General features: G+C 36.3%; 1 protein-coding gene across 2 annotated transcripts in view; it reads right to left on the reverse strand.

Moving 5' to 3' along the window:
- The window catches only part of ENAH (ENAH actin regulator), a 155648-nt gene that overhangs the window by 38171 nt on the left and 100812 nt on the right, over positions 1–16665 (reverse strand). Inside the window, exons 4-5 of one of the 2 annotated variants that reach the window (XM_068985812.1) lie at positions 7458–7514; positions 2566–2650 (exon numbers count right to left, since the gene is read on the reverse strand). In XM_068985812.1, the coding sequence (XP_068841913.1) occupies positions 2566–2650; positions 7458–7514 (142 nt within the window). The remainder of the gene's footprint in view (positions 1–2565; positions 2651–7457; positions 7515–16665) is intronic. The other variant, XM_068985813.1, reaches the window with a different exon arrangement.

Here is a 16665-nt window from a genome sequence, read left to right on the forward strand (position 1 = left end):
ACTGGAGAAACCTACTACCAATGAGAATATTAGAACAGTAAACCCAACAGGCTTTTAGAGAAAGAACGAACGAACTGTACTCGAATAGATACCATGAACAAAGATAATTATAGACTTTCCACGCAGCAATTCTGGGAGAAATATTAGACAGAAGAAAGAACGTACATTACGAATGAGGCATCAGTGGGATACCCACCCAGGTGGATGAGCTCGACAACAGGAATTCTCATTGAGCATCCATTGTTGGAATTAAGGGGGTCTGTGATCCTCTGGACCATGTAAGGGCAGACGTGTGCACAATCACACACACATATCTGAAGGGTGTGTCTGTGGGGGGGACAGGATAGAAGGAGGCAGTAGTTCACCACTTCCTTCCAGTTCTCAAAAAGGACCCATGACACGACTCCATTTCACTGGAAATATGGGTCTAGATCTCTACTGGATAATTAGGAGCTGTAGATTTTGAAGCCATCACCATAAAACTACAAGACCCAACCAAACCATCAATTTTTCAAAGGTTATACTGTGTGCAGAAAGAAAAAACAAAACCTTACATAAGAAAACAAAGAGGTACAAAAAGGAGAGAAAAGGAGAAGCGTTAGCAAAAAGAGATTCTAAAGTATCAAAAGGAAGAAAGAGAAGTGGTACTCTAAGAGAAGACTAGTCTAAGTAAATGATGGAAGCAGCATGTCCAGTAGATCTGTGGAGACACAGGCAGATTTCATAAGAATAAAAAGGAAGTGGGTGGAGAATGAAGAAAAGGAATGAAGATGAAATAAATACTGGAGAGAGAAGGAAATTGGTTGGTGTCATGTGGAAGGAGAAAGCAGTCTATGCGTGACTGTGGACAAAAAACATAAAATTTATATGAACTTTTCAGAAGTTTGGATTTCATGCTTCAAAATGACTGAGTTCAAGTCTTCAACTAAACAAGTAAGTAATGTAAACATCTTCAATTTTCAAACTCTAAAGTATCTACTCATATACAAAGAGAAAAACTTCAAGTTCAGATGAACACTTTGAAAAGAGAAAAAATATACATGAGACATGGTGTTCTAGTAACAATTTCTAAAAATTCACTTAAAATACTCATTTCCAACTAAAACTGTATGCTGCAAGTTCTTGACAGCCCTGTGCAAAGCAGATGTTCCACCTGTGACCCTGAACGAGTCAGCAGTACTAGCAGATGGCTTCTGTCTCCATCCTCTACTGTCCTGGCCTCCAGCAACTGTGTCTGGGACTACTTGCTTGCCAACTTTGTATCACCCAAAGATTATGTACTATGTTCAGGGTTTTCTCCTGGTTCTTCCTAGCCTTTGCAGTTCTTCTCAGCCTTTGCAGAAGGCTAGGAAGAATCTAACAAAGGCTAACAAAGGCTAGGAAGAATCTACTACTCTTAATATTTGGGATGTTAGTTTCCTGGCCAGGGATCAAACATGTGCCCCCTGCAGTGCAAAGACAGAGTCTTAACCACTGGACCACTAGGGAAGTCCCCTATGATCATTTTTTATTAACTACTTTTCTTATCGTGTATGTGAGAGACAGATCATTACAATTTCTGTTAGACTTATCCTAGTATGTTTAAAACTTTCAACATAGAACTGAAATGATTATGTCCTTTCAATTTTATTTCTACAGAAACTCATTTTATTCATATCTGTCACAGCATCACTCTAAAGGGCAGACAGAGTTTCACCACATGTGGAGGCTATTTCTGGAACTATCTGAAGATACAGACAGTCCAAAACAAAACTCATTTTGGGAGATCCTGGAGGGCATTCTTCAAGGACTAAGTAGTTACACAGCAAAGTAACCAACAAAGAACCACAGCAAGAGATCCCTTGACTATCCGTCAGGGAAACATGGCACATTTATTAAGACAAGATAAAGAATATAAAGAATGTCTCAAATGTGAGGTCCAAATCAAAGACAACAATAAAATATACTGGCTTGCCATGGAGCAAATGCCTTTCAACTGGAAAATTCCACCTACATGATGGCTATCAATTTCCAGAACAAAACAGGGGTAATCTACTAGTAACCAAAAGCAACATCAACATCTCCAAAAAAAGTTTTCCTTTGTTTAAGCAGGACACCTGGTTTGACTAGCTCAATTTTAGTTACTGATTGTACCTGAATTTTATAAAACTGTTTTGTTATAAAGTAGCTTATAATTAGAGACTATTTTGCTAATTCAAAAAAAAAAATCCCTAGATGAAGCTGTATTATAATTTCAAATGTATTTCTACACTGCACTGAAAATAATGAAGATAATATTATTGATTTCATTAAACCAGCAGTTTAATCAAAATCAGAATGACTATACACTTCATTACTAAGTCCTGTCTAATGTCCAATGCCTTATACAGTCAACACTATTTCAAGCTTCCAAATTAGTCACTTGACAGCCGTAATGATCACAGATTAATTTATAACAGCTATAAAAATGTCTTTAAGACTTAACAGTACACATTTCATGATGAGACACAATCTACTTTCAATATCAGACGTTCACAGACTGGTCTTCTGCAGGAGACAGGGGCAAATAATAACCTGAGAATTTACCTTCTTTGAATTTCCAATTCTTCTTGTGATGGGCCATTCTGAACTTGGGCAGGTAGTTGTGAATTTTGTCTAGGCAATGTTGGCCCTAAAAAGGGAGGGAAACATTATAAATGAACATTATCTTTATATTGCGCTGGATAGAGGAGGTAAAATCATGAGAATAACATAAAACCATCACATAATTACAAATGTATCTTCTTTTTGTTTAGCAAAATAAAATATAAGCTTCATATAACACACAGCAAATGAAAGACTGCAACAAAATACTGTCATTATTTCCAGAAGGCTTACTTGAAACAAATGGAAAACATCAACAATAAAGGAAAAATAAACATTTATATATGAAGAGCTTGAGTAAAACAAGTGTTCAATGAGCATCTGAATAGGCACCTAAGCTTGACATTTTCTAAGACAATGAGACATTCTCTTGGGGGTACTTATTCATGAAGTGGAGAGGGAGAACTTAAATGAAAAATCAGAATTCAAAAACTCACCTAAATAGAACACTGGAAATGAAAAACAGGAGAGAGAAAGCATGAGAACCTTATTACTAGACTGATGCACGCTAATGCATTTATCAAACTTGCCCACTTTAAGTTGCCATTCTTGTTTAATGGCCTGGCATTTCCAGCACTGGTGAAAACAAACATTTGCTAAACTTTCACATATAATTAATCTACTTATCTGAACTTTTAATGTAACAGAGATAACTGCAATAGTTTTTCACTTGGGGTAAAACAAAACAAAAAACCTGCATTCAAACCAACACGATTCTGTCATGAGAAACTAATGACCATTCACTCCCATGTCATATACAATGCAGACCCATTTTTAGCATCTCATAAAGAAGGCCACTAAACAATGGGACATTTTAATGTCACTGGATATAAAAACTGTCACAAAATGAGATAAATAAAATACTGGACCTAATATACAATGCTTATAGTTATAATAGAACAATCTTGAATTTAATCCAGTAAAGAAGAGAATAAAGAAATAGTAGTTATCTTTCACTCTTGGTGAGAAATATATGCATAATGATAATGCTATACATATTTGTGAATTCTAGTGTGCTAGCAAAGGGCCCTGGCAGATATTTTGGAAGTGTTTTTATAGACCACTAGTATAAAAGACAGTTAATAAATTCTTGTAAATCTGAGTTAACAGCCCAAAGTATCTATTTTATACTAGTGGAGATTTCACAAAGAGAACGATAAGGTTCATTAGAATATAATACAGTACTTGTTATATCCCAAGTGTAAAAAAATAATTTGATCTGAACTTACCTACTAATTTTTCCCTCATCTCTTTACATGTTTTTAATCATTTAATTTGTCCTCTGAAGACAAATTAGATGACAACTGCAATGATACTTCACTAGATTTCCTATAAGTCTCTGCTATGTTAAGAGCCACATAAAGGAAATATAAAAATATATTAATTCCATGTCATCAGTAACAGCAACAACAGAAAATAAAAAAGCTTCTAAAATTAAAAATGCATTTAAATGTTTGCATAATTGAAGATATATAGTGTCTAGTAAACAGACTGGAATTCTCTCCTTTCTGATATCAAGATAATGATACAAGAATAGACTGCCATATTAAGCCACACGCTAATGTTCAGTGTACATTACTTGTCTCTTCTGGCTGAAGGAAGGGGACAAACAAGGTGGGTGGGTACTTTTGAAAATATATAAACTAGTCGGAGGCAGTATTTACAAAGTTATATTCATCAAAAAAATATTAAATGTGAGTATTTAGCATGGTCAACTCATAAGACCATCATGGTTTAACTATTTTCAAAAATAATATTTGGATATTTAAGTTAAAACTTCATGCGGCTCAAATAATTAATCAGGTGAACGTCAGATTTGTTTGGCATCAATCTCAAATTTGATCCTAACACATCTATACCAGGCACTGTAATTATTATTGTAACAATAATATTAAAAGATTAAATTCATCAATTAAAATCTCTCGATATTAAGTTTCAACACAAAGAGAAAGATGTCAATATCTCAACTCAATCCTGCTGATTTCATTTAAAGGTTTTTTAAATTAAACTAACGGAAGTTTGATATAACTTGCAAAAAAATCTGAATGTGAGAAAGGTCTAATTTGGATTTTTTTTTTTTAAGTTTTGAGTTTTAAGTTTACTCAGCCAACTTGTTTTAAAAGGAGCTTTAAAAAATGTGCGTAATATTTTCTGGCTAATATTGCTAATTATAAAAATAGTTTACAACAAGGAAGATCCTTTTTAAATGGGAGGAATCCAAGAACAACTAAAAAACACTCTAAAATTCTTTTCTACATGGCTCTTGGTGATAATGGGTTATCTTCACAAAAACTTTCTTTAAAAGGGGTGGGGGTGGGAACAGAAAAGGAGAAGCCTCCTCCCCCAGCATTTTCTCACATCCATATTTAATCTGGTTATTTTATTTCCTCTTTATCAATACTGTCAACTGATAATTAACAAGCACACTGAAATTTATGTGCATTTAAAAATAATATAAATGTACTGGGAGATCAAATAAGCGTTCTAGGTAAATTATGAACTTTAGGTGCACAATTACATTCTTTCTTCTTGTCCAACACTCTACTGGGTTACACAGTTGGTAAACTATACCAAAGGCACCACACAACATGAAGCAGCCGTTAAAGAGTACAAGGCTGTCAGCTGCCACTGTACTTTCTGTAATACAACTACTGGTTACTCCACACAGGTCACATGTCTACATGAGTATCTGTGTTCTCATAGAATGCCAAAAAAAAAAAAAGGTAGTTTACTAACAAATGGGTTAAGTAACAACATTTTAGGAGCATCACAGGATAGTCAACAGTTCTTTTGGAGGGAAAAGGGAGAAGAGACAAGTGAACCTGCTTTGTCCCTACTCTAATATCATAAAGAACAGTAGCTATATGAGAGTTAAGTCTTTTTCTGCTTTATCACCAGAGCCAGAGACAATAGTTAGTCCTAATGTGTCCTGGCTAGGATTCATGTAGCAAAGTATGTAAATCACTGATTCTAATAAAGAAAACGTGTCCATGTCGCTGACACAGTAACTTATAAATGACGGAAATCAGGACAGAACATCTCTCTAAACCAGGAATGAATGGCATTTCAGTCTTGACTTTAGTACTGAGTTTTGGCTAAAGCACATTTCACTTATTGTCACGTTCTAATTTTCACATATCTTGTTTCACACTTAGCCACAGACTATTTAAAAACACAGGACTAAAAGACAAATAAGTGTTATTATGCACAATACAATCAAGTTTAAACTTAGCAATGTGGTAATTATATTGTTTGCACACAGTTAAATCAATCAAAGGTAAAAATGGGGGAAATTTGCTTTTTAACACATTATTTTACAGCTTAAAAAAATTCACCTTTATGAAAGCCAAATCTTTTCTCTACAACTGGGTAAACTCTATTATTCTGCAACTGGATAAGCTCTATCTATTATTCTGCATGTGAAACCCCACATATTAAGTAGCAAAGTATAGAACACCAAGTAAGTTTTCAAAAAGAGCTACAGAGTCCTAATAACACAAACAAGAGCAATCACACTCGCAGCTAGTCCAAAAGATGGCCTGGAAGAACCCCCAGGAGGAGGCAGAAAAATCAAAATTAAAAGTTACTAATTAAACACCTAATCTGCAACGATTAACTGAGAAATATGAGATGGAGTGAAGCGTTTATACAGGGTTGCATGACAGGCCCACTCCTATAACTGTCACCTGGAACAATCATAAAATAAAACCTCAGGTGATTAAGGAATGCATCAGAATTTTCATTTTGGGGGGGAAATTATAACACATATTTCCTTGCCTAAACCAGCAAGTATATCAACCTTAAAACAATTCTCTTTATAGGTAAAGAAACAATATTAGTAGTACTGAAGGAGTATATCAAAAACTCTGAGTCACATGGATAAAATAAAGATACACAGCTGAACTGTTCATATAAAATTTTAGTAGTATTTATCATTCTATCTCTCATAAAATAATCCGGCCAGTTAAGGTATACAGTAGTCAGAAAGGCATATCTGAGTCAAAGGAGGGGGGGATGCTGCGCCTGCAAGATTTAAAAGTCACTTTTTGAACTGGGGTTTTCAAAACCAAAGTTTTAGAATCAAATGAGACTAAAAGGAATTCAGATGTCTGTGTGTGTGTGTAAATGTTTACATATGCAGATATATCCTAGTGTAAGGAGAAGGATATGCATATACTTGATTAACTGTAATGTGGAAAAGGCTAAGTGACATAACTGATTTGTCCATGCAAACAACACATATATGTGCACACATGTGTATATGAGTGTGAGAGTGAAAGAAAACACACTATAAGCCTAAATTCACTCCTAAGCCACAGATATCTAACCTACTGAATCAAGGAGGCTGTCAATCAGAAATCAATCTATCAAAGCATGAAAGAGCTCACAGCTGCCTCACAACATGTACATTTGGAAACTAATTCAAGCTAAGCAAAAGCTCCCTTCCAGTAAATCCCAGTTACATTCCTGATATCATAGTAAGATGGATAAAACTTTCCCTCTAAAACTCTAATTTAAAAGATTGCTCTCAAACAAAATAGTTAAAAACAAAAATGAACAAACAAAAACCCCTCTCATTCATGTTGGAAGAAGTGAACAAGAATTAGTTCTGAGATACTAATTATAACTAAATCGTCACTAGGAAGCCAACTCAAACAAAAGCTGACCAAATCACCTACATGAACCACAACAAATATCACAACATAAAACAGTAGCTTGCTGTATATCCCAAATTCCACAAACCAGACCACGGCCTAAGGAAACAAAAGTTATGGAAATGCGCAAGTAGTATGCACCACAGCTTGAAAAAGTAATGTAAACATAATGTTGCTTACCACAGAAAATACATCGCAAATTAGTGCTGTCCTGGGTAGCAGTAACCTTGCTCTGGGCTGCAACAGACACCTTGGTGTTAGAAGCTTCAAAAGACAACGGGGCCATCTGAAGAACTTCACATAAACTAAAAGGTGCTTTGAAAGGTTCAAAACGTATTATACATACGTCCTAGCTAGACCCTCATTCTGGAAACTCTGTAATTAATACAAACGTATCCTCTGTAACATAATTTTTTCAAAAAATTTTGTGTTTTTTTTTTTTTGGTGGAAAAACCCTATAATAAGCCACAGATCAAATGATGCACTTACAGCTTAATTATTTCCTGAGTTACACGATCAGAGAATGCATCAATTTGCATGTTCCAATTTATCTTAAAACGTAAATGGATCTGAGAAACAGGGAGTCAAACCTTTGGCCATTAGTTAATTTCATGATAGTCACCCTCTTTCAGTATTGCTCATTTGAAGGAATTTGCAGCTGAACAAAATTTAAAGGAAATGCTTATGATTAGCTTAACATGAGCTGAACTCATTTCTCCTAGCTGAAAAAGACCAGAGCCATTTTAAACAGCCTCCAGCAATTAAAGTGTTACATATTCATTGATGTAAAGTAAGAAGATCTTCATTTTTCACTTAAAAAAACATCAAAACTATTGTTTTATCAAGCCACATTTTATTTTTCCTTTTTTCTTCAAATGTGTATATGCATACACATTTGAAGAAAAATCTTACTAGAAATGTGTGGCCACATCAAAAGGCCATTTAGTATTTAGGCTATCTACACTAAAATTTTCTTTGAGTATTAACGAGATAAATTCTCTTTAAGTGAAAAAATTCAATGAGGAGGAGGTGATAATTTATGAAAAGGCTTTTATAAAAGCAAGGTGACACTCAAAATTAGGGTGGGAAAAGCAAAACTAAATTTCTTTTAGTTTTACATTAATACCATTCAAAACTTTACATCAATACTTTTCTATAAAATACTACAGAAATTCTTTTCAGCTTGGGAAAGATTTTCTCTTCCAATCAGTATTAATCAAGAAACAGTGAACAAGTTAAAAATATACTGACTTAAGAAAGACTGCAGAAAGGCAAACAAGACAGTATTTTAGATTTCCCTTAAAGCTGTATTCTTTAATAATACAATAAATGCTAACTAAAAAAAGTCTGCATAGAATCAGAACCAAACCAATTTATATTTTAAGAATACACACCTGCAAACGGTAATAAATCTTAAATAATCAAGAAAATCTTTATCATTTATAGAAATCAGATTTAATCCAATCCAATTAAGTTTAAACCTTGCTTTAAAGACATTAAATACCGCAGATTTTTTAAACACAAACAAGACTAATGAATGTCACCTTTGCTAAATATTTCCACCCACCCAATCAATTATTATCAAAGTAGCATGCACAATTATTTACAGTAATGACATAAAAAAAGACCACAGGCACACATATAAAATGTCTACTAGCCTAATCAGATCATGCCAAAGATGATAAACCATTTAGAAAATTTTCGATAATTATATTTTAAGTTTAAACTTAAAAAAAAAATCTGTCTTACCGATGTCTGTAAATGACTACTTCTATAAAGCCTTTATTAAATAAACATGCCTAGTCTTCAGGTTTTACCTTTCAGTTCCTTTCATTTATATTTAAAGGATTAAAAAATAAAAATATTAAAAACTTACAGGAATAACCTGAGAAATTATCTCGTCTCTGACAGCAAAGAAACTGCCACATTCCATTACCAATCATTTTGGCAAAAAGTCATCTGACATTTGTCAGAATGCAGTAAAACATTATTACCACATAAGACACAAAACTCCCAATCTCGTGACAGTTTAAACAATTATGCAATATTCTATGCAACCTGGTATCTTTAGACATCTTTTTCCTACCGACTTTTACTTCATACCATCCTGTAAAGTACTGATCTAAATTCTGATAAGCTAGATTGAGTTCTACTGCAGTTTGCATTTCCCGAAGATACTAAATTATTCATTCTATCATATGCATAAGGCTAACAGCACTTCCTGCTTAATACTGATGCTGCTGACTCTTTGCTCAACTGAGGGAGGAGCACAGAATATGGGAAAAGAACATTCAGTGTTCGGATTGAAGAAATTCAGTTAGAAAAAGAAAAAAGGGACATTTCTCTTTAAATCTGCATATTAAAATAGGCTCAGGGCTTAGAGAAGTAAGGATGGATCCTAAAGGAAAACACAAACTGAGGAGGTTAAGATGTATCAAAAAAGCAAAATTTAACCTCTATGTTAGACTTTAAGAAAAGAAAAATACCCATCTCCATTAGCTACACCGATCGTGAAATAGTCTTGTCATGGTTGTTCATGCATTTCTAATAGTTTGTAAAACAGCTATCCCTCAGGCTTTCTCCACCCTTTACCATACTTTATTGTTAGGTGTTTTGTACAAGCAGGGTAGTACAGAAACCTTGGGTGAGATACTAGTAGGAGAAAATGACAAGATGTCACTTGATCAGTATTACTGTTACTGCTATATAGAATTAGTATAGTAGATTCTTAATATTCACATTTTTAACCTTAGAGGTTTCCACTGTCACAGCAATTAATCTCAAAGTACTTTGTAATGAGGATACTGCCCATCTCAGCATTTTTTCTGAGGATTAAATGATGAAAGTTTGCTTAGAGCTGGTTTTCATTTGGTTTGTGCTCTCTGGAAAGCTGGTCTGTTGAGTGAGCACAGCACCAGCATCCAAATTAGCAGTGGCTCCCATGAGGGCCCAGGTTATCATCCTCATGACTGCAAAGAGCTACTGTCAGCAGTTGTGAGAGGGCAGGAAAGCATGTTAAAAAGCAGAGACCTCACTCTGCCAACAAAGGTCCGTCTAGTCAAGGCTATGGTTTTTCCAGTGGTCATGTATGGATGTGAGAGTTGGACTATAAAGAAAGCTGAGCGCCGAAGAATTGATGCTTTTGAACTGTGGTGTTGGCGAAGACTCTTAAGAGTCCCCTGGACTGCAAGGAGATCCAACCAGTTCATCCTAAAGGAGATCAGTCCTGGGTGTTCATTGGAAGGACTGATGCTGAAGCTGAAACTCCAATACTTTGGCCACCTGATGGGAAGAACCGACTCATTGCAAAAAGACCCTGATGCTGGGAAAGACTGAAGGTGGGAGGAGAAGGGGATGACAGAGGATGAGATGGTTGGATGGCATCACTGACTCAATGGACATGAGTTCGAGTAAGCTCTGGGAGTTGGTGATAGACAGGGAAGCCTGGCATGCTGCAGTCCACGGAGTCACAAAGAGTCGGACACGACTGAGCGACTGAACTGAACTGACTGAAAGCAAACGTGCTTGTGTTTATTCTAATACATCTAGAATAGAATGGAGGAAGACACTGCAGTGTGGTATGGTTGCCTGTCTTCAAAAAGTAGGTACCGTGAAGTATAAACTGGGGCAGCCACTACGGAAAGCAATATTGAAATTTCCCCCAAAATTAACAACAGAACTACCATATAACCCAGAAATCCCACTTCTCGGTATATTCCCAAAAGAACTGAACACAGGAAACTGAAGAAATAATCTGCATTCCCATGTTCAGTGCAGCAACAGTCACAAAACTTGATGTACAAAACAACCTAAGTGTTCATTAACAGATGAATGGATAAAGAAGATACACTATGTATATTAATATATATATCAATATACACACACTCCAATATTGTTCAGCCATAGAAAAAAGGAAATCCTATTATTAGCAGCAATGTGGATGGATCTTGAAGGTATTATGCTAACTGCGATAAGCTGGACAAAGAAAAGACTGCATGGAATCACCTGGATGTGGAACCTAAAAAAGCTAAATTCACAGAAACAGAGAGTAGAAGAGTAATTGCCAGGGGCTGCGGAGTGGGGTGGATTGATAATAGGCTGGTAAAAGGGTACACATTCTTAACTATAAAATGAATAAAGGCTGAAAATATAATGTAAAGCATAGTTGATAACACTGTACTGTATAACTGAAATTTTCTGAGAAAAGAACATAAATGTTCTTAACAAAACCAAACCACCAATCAACCAAACAAAAAAGATAAATATGCAATAGCTGCACTAACAGATGGAAGAAATCCTTTCACAACTTACACATGTATCAAATCATCATGATGTACACTGTAAACATCTTACAATTTTGTCAATTATACCTCAATAGAAATGGGAGGAAAAAAGTACTCTATCTGCAGGGCACTGTGCTAAACGACATGAGACTTACAAATAGTAAATTTTACTCAAAGTGTGGTATTTTTAAAGTGGTATTTTAAAACATTTTCAAAAGAATTTCAAATTGTTTTGAAATACATGTAGTTTTTAACACAGGAAAATCTTACATATCTCAGAAAATGAAACATCACATGTCCATAGTCACAAGTGAAAAAAATACCACCGCTCTCTTTTCCTAAATTACTGAGTCTTAGGTAAAACTGTTTGTATGACTGAGTTTCCCCACCCCTCTTCATTTCTTTAGTTCTCCCCTAAATTAGGGCCTCAAATGCATTTTCTTTCTTTCTAAGCAAGCATGAAGATGACTGCTCACAGTTGATAAATTGCTGATAATTGATTAGGCTTTGGCAACAGCATCATTCCAACACCCGTTTTGTAAGCCCTTTGGATGTGGAATGAGTGACTGCCTCTAGCTAAAGAAACTGAAGAGTCAAGCTGCAGGGTCTATATGACACTTCCAAAGGTGAGAGTAACTCATGTCCAACATTCATTTCTCTGTTTCTTCCTCCTGAGCATAGATCAAGGCCTGTCCATCAATAACCTTACCACCTCCATCCCCCCATCCCCCACCCCACCCCGTCCTTCCTTCCTAAGAAATTAGTAAGAATATGCTCAGAGGAAGCAGCACGTTCAGGCAGAATGCTTTAACAAAGATGATGAGCTCATTACTAATCATCTGGTTAACTCTCTAATCTATTCAGGTACGCAAACCAGATATCCAGGGCTCTCTTCACCTCTTCTTTCTATTGTGTGCTCAGCGGTGTCCTACTCTTCGTGACCCCATGGAAGGAGCCCTCCAGGCTGGGATTATTCCAGCAAGAACACTGGAGAGGGCTGCCATTTCCTCCTCCAGGGGAATCTCCCCAACCCGGAGAGTAAACCCAAGTCTCCTGTGGCTCTTGCACTGGCAGGTGGGTTCTTGAGCCACCTGGGAATTCCTTTCCCGCTGTTACTACTATTCAACCTATTTCCAAGTCCTGTGAATACAATCTCTGCATTTCTCTCTCCAAACCATCTCCACTGTCACTGTTCACGTTCCATGATCTCTTGTTTTGATTCAGGATCTTTCGGTTTGCAAAGTCGGGTTCATATCCCAGAATACTGATCATACCCTGGGATGGGAAAGAAAATAGTAGTACTTCTGCTTCTGTTCATTTTCCCTCATTCTTTTTACATTTCTATAATTTCACATTTTATAATGTATTCAACATGTCAATACTAAACATAAACTATAAATACACACGCATTTAGGGACATAAAATACGCCAGCCTAGACTATTTTACATGGGGCTTCCCTTGTGGCTTAAAAGGTAAAGATTCTACCTGCAATGTGGGAGACTCAGGTTCAATCCTTGGGTGGGGAAGACCCCCTGGAGAAGGGAATGGCAACCCAATTCAGTATGCTTGCCTTGAGAATTCCATGGCCAGAGGAGCCTGGTGGGCTACAGTTCACGCGGTCGCAAAGAGTCAGACACGACAGAAGCGACTAACACCATCACTATCACTAGACTATACATGGCATCACCTAATTAATCTGTTCATCCTGATTGCCATACCTCTCCCCTCCAACAGAAACCAGTAACACCTCAGTATTAGTTATTAACCAGATCAGATCATCTCCCTTAGTAAAATCTCTTCAACAGCTTTCCACTGATCTAAAGATTAATGCCAAAATCCAGGGCTTTCTCCCCATGATGTAACTGTTCCCTAACTCATCCACCTCATACTCTGCTTCTCTCTACACTCCGGGTACACTGGCCTTTTAAATTCTCAAACGAGCTGTACCTCCTATGTGGACGTCTTCTGTCTGTGATCTTCTTGGTCAACCAATATGCTCCCTTTTTGAAAATTAGAACTTTCTGGTAGTCCACACCAAGAGTTACTATTAGTCCCCAGACAACTAAAAGAATTATTTCTCCCTCCTTTACTAGGCATTCTTATTTCCTGTTTGAAGTTTTATTAATTACCTATGTTTTTAAAGGTTATTCACTTCAAAAATTTTCCTGTTTCAAGTTTTATTAATTACCTATGTTTTTAAAGATTATTCACTTCAAAAATTTGAGAGGAGATAATAAGTATAAATATAAAATTGGGTAATACTAAATTTTCTAAGAAATGTGAAGAATCTGCCTAGACTTAAAAGTTTTAGGCAACATTAATATTAGGCAAAGTGGGAGGGAGAAGAGGGAGGGCGGATATATGTACAAAGGGACCCAATTCCATGGGCCAGGCTCATCTGGGGATGAGAGGCAGCATCTAATAATATGAGAACACGTCAAGTCATTCTTAAGGAAATTCATACAATTTCGTTCCCTCATCCTTAAGTGAAGAGGTGAAATTCTTTTAACTAAGAAACCTGTTTTCACTCTAAAAAGGTAACATAGAAGTTTTCAAAGACCATGTCTGTTCTTCCCTACTTTTGTAACAGAAGAGAATCAAAAAAGTATGAAGTTAAAAAAGAAAAAAAGTATGAAGTTTCTAAGCTAATGCTCTTGGATATGGGGGTGAAAGTGAAGGCAGGACAATGCTGGGCAAGAAAAACGCCCAGCCAAGGGGCCTAGGAGCCAAGACAATAAGACCTAAGAGATTTCACAAATGGTCCAGCTCTCTTCTCTATATACAGTCAATCTGATACAGAAAACCACTACATGATTCTACTTCACACAGTTTACCACATTTTAAAATATTGGGTTTTATAAAAAATATGAGGAAGCCTTTCTGCTTTGGTTATAACCTATTTATTTTAAAAATGTTCAGAATTAATCATTACTTTCACTGTATACAACTTTAACACAAGAAAATAAATTGCTAAAATGAGAAACTCAGCTGTTAAGACTTAGAAAGTATCCCTAGATCCATGAATATGTGCTAATGATTTACTTTTCAAACTGCCACGCATGACACGTGCTACAAAAGAGACGAACTGTGAAAAAATCGTGCTAAGAAGCCAGTCACAAAAGATCACACACTGTATGAGTCCATTTATATGAAGTGTACAGAACAGGCAAATACAGAGAGACAGAAAACAGATTAGTGGTTGCCAGGAGCTGGGAGGGATGAAGGAGTCGGGCGAGGTAAGGGTGTGTACATGCTCAGATGCTCACTCATGTCTGACTCTTCGTGACCCCATGGGCTATACAGGCTGTTCTGTCCCTAGGATTTCCCAGGCAAGAATATGGCAGTGGGTTGGCAGGTGGATTCTTTACCATGCCACCTGGGGAGCGGGGGGTAAGGATGGCGATAATGCTTAATTGTGTGATGAAACTGCTCTAAAACAGATTATGGTGATAGTTGTACACCTCTACGAGTATATTAAAAATCACTGAATTGTACACTTTAAATGGGTAAACTGTATGGTATATGAAGTAAAGCTCAATAAAGCTGTTAATGGGGGAGGAAGAAAAGTGCCATGTCATGCTTGTGTTCTTGGAACTAAAAGATAAAGTTGAAAAGTATCTCAATGCCTATTACTTTTCTATTATGGATAATATTAAAGGTGATTACCTCGGGGTGGTAAGATTTTAGATATTTTTGCTTTCTTCTTTATGCCCTTCCGTACTGCTTAAACTTTATAATAAGCATGTAATTTCTTGATTAGAAAAAAAATCAGAGCAAAATGCTGTGCTGGAAATTTGAGCTCTTTGCCAAGAGCAGTTGCCATCAGTGGCACTCTAACTGGCTCTAGGTTCTGACGCGAGAACTGGATGTACACAACGGGGGAAGTGACTTGATTAACAATACCAGCGTGACCCCAGGTGTCTGGAAGGACTGCAGAGCCAGCACTTCGGTATCCTTCCCAAACACTTGAGCTGGCCTGGGAAGACTCCCCTGCCATCAGCTTGTCCTTCAGGAGGAATAAACAGTCAAAGGCATTTGTTAGGCCATGACTCTTGAATACATACCCATTCAGGATGGTTCATTCAAAACCAGGCCTGTCCTAGTTAAGCCAAAACAGTTATCTCCTTCTCTCTGGCAACCCTACTGCCCTTCCCTTCTCATTTTCTCTGCACAATAATTCATGACACTTCATCAGTGAAACCAAGAAGCAACTTCTATCTAAAACAACTCAGGAAAGCTGACGCTTAAATGACAAAGATGTCCACATTTACTTTTTGAAACTCAAAATTAAGTAAAATTTTATTGAAAGAGTAATTTTGTTCAATATATAATAAAATAAACTGGGTTTGTTAACCTGACATGGGGTTTATGAAATAGAATTACATATAAAAGCTATTGGTGTGGGCTGTCAGTAAGGACATAAAAACATATTCTACAAACTAAACATCATTAACTTCAGTCTCTGAAATGTAATTATAGTCAAAACAATATGTGTCTTTATTTCACTACTCTTTAAAAAAGATAATATCTCATAATTAGTAGGCCTAAATTAGATACGACAATTCAAGCATGAGGGTATGTTATCTAGACAAACCATCAGTGTACTGAGACAAACAAAGAAAATGAAAAAAGCCAACACCTATGCTGTCAAACTTATGAAAAAATTTAGGAAGCTTTAAGTTAGGTGTGCCACATTCCCAGTCTTAAGAATCCATAGATGTTACTCGATAAAGAACTTCTTCTTCTGGAAAACTGTATACAAAATACTTATTATCATACTTTAAATGACATTCTTAGTTATTTTAATTCAACCTGTAGCCCTACAGTTTGTATTTTCTTCATCAGACGTTTTTCACTAAACCTTAGTCTTTTACTACTATTCATTCTCTAACAATGAACTATTATACAAAAGCAGCACCAATACACTGTTATTTAAAAATAAAACAGGGGGAAGGGAAAAAGACAACTTCCATACCAGCCACAGCCCAGAAGGAAACACACTATGGAACACCAAAACTGGCCCAGCTTAAGGTCTTTACAATTCACTGTGTGACTGATGAATTATCCCTTTATATCATGTCCTAGAGTCAGCTGTGTGCCTCAC

This window comes from Capricornis sumatraensis, chromosome 14 (assembly GCF_032405125.1).
Source record: "Capricornis sumatraensis isolate serow.1 chromosome 14, serow.2, whole genome shotgun sequence".
Lineage (NCBI taxonomy): Eukaryota > Metazoa > Chordata > Mammalia > Artiodactyla > Bovidae > Capricornis > Capricornis sumatraensis.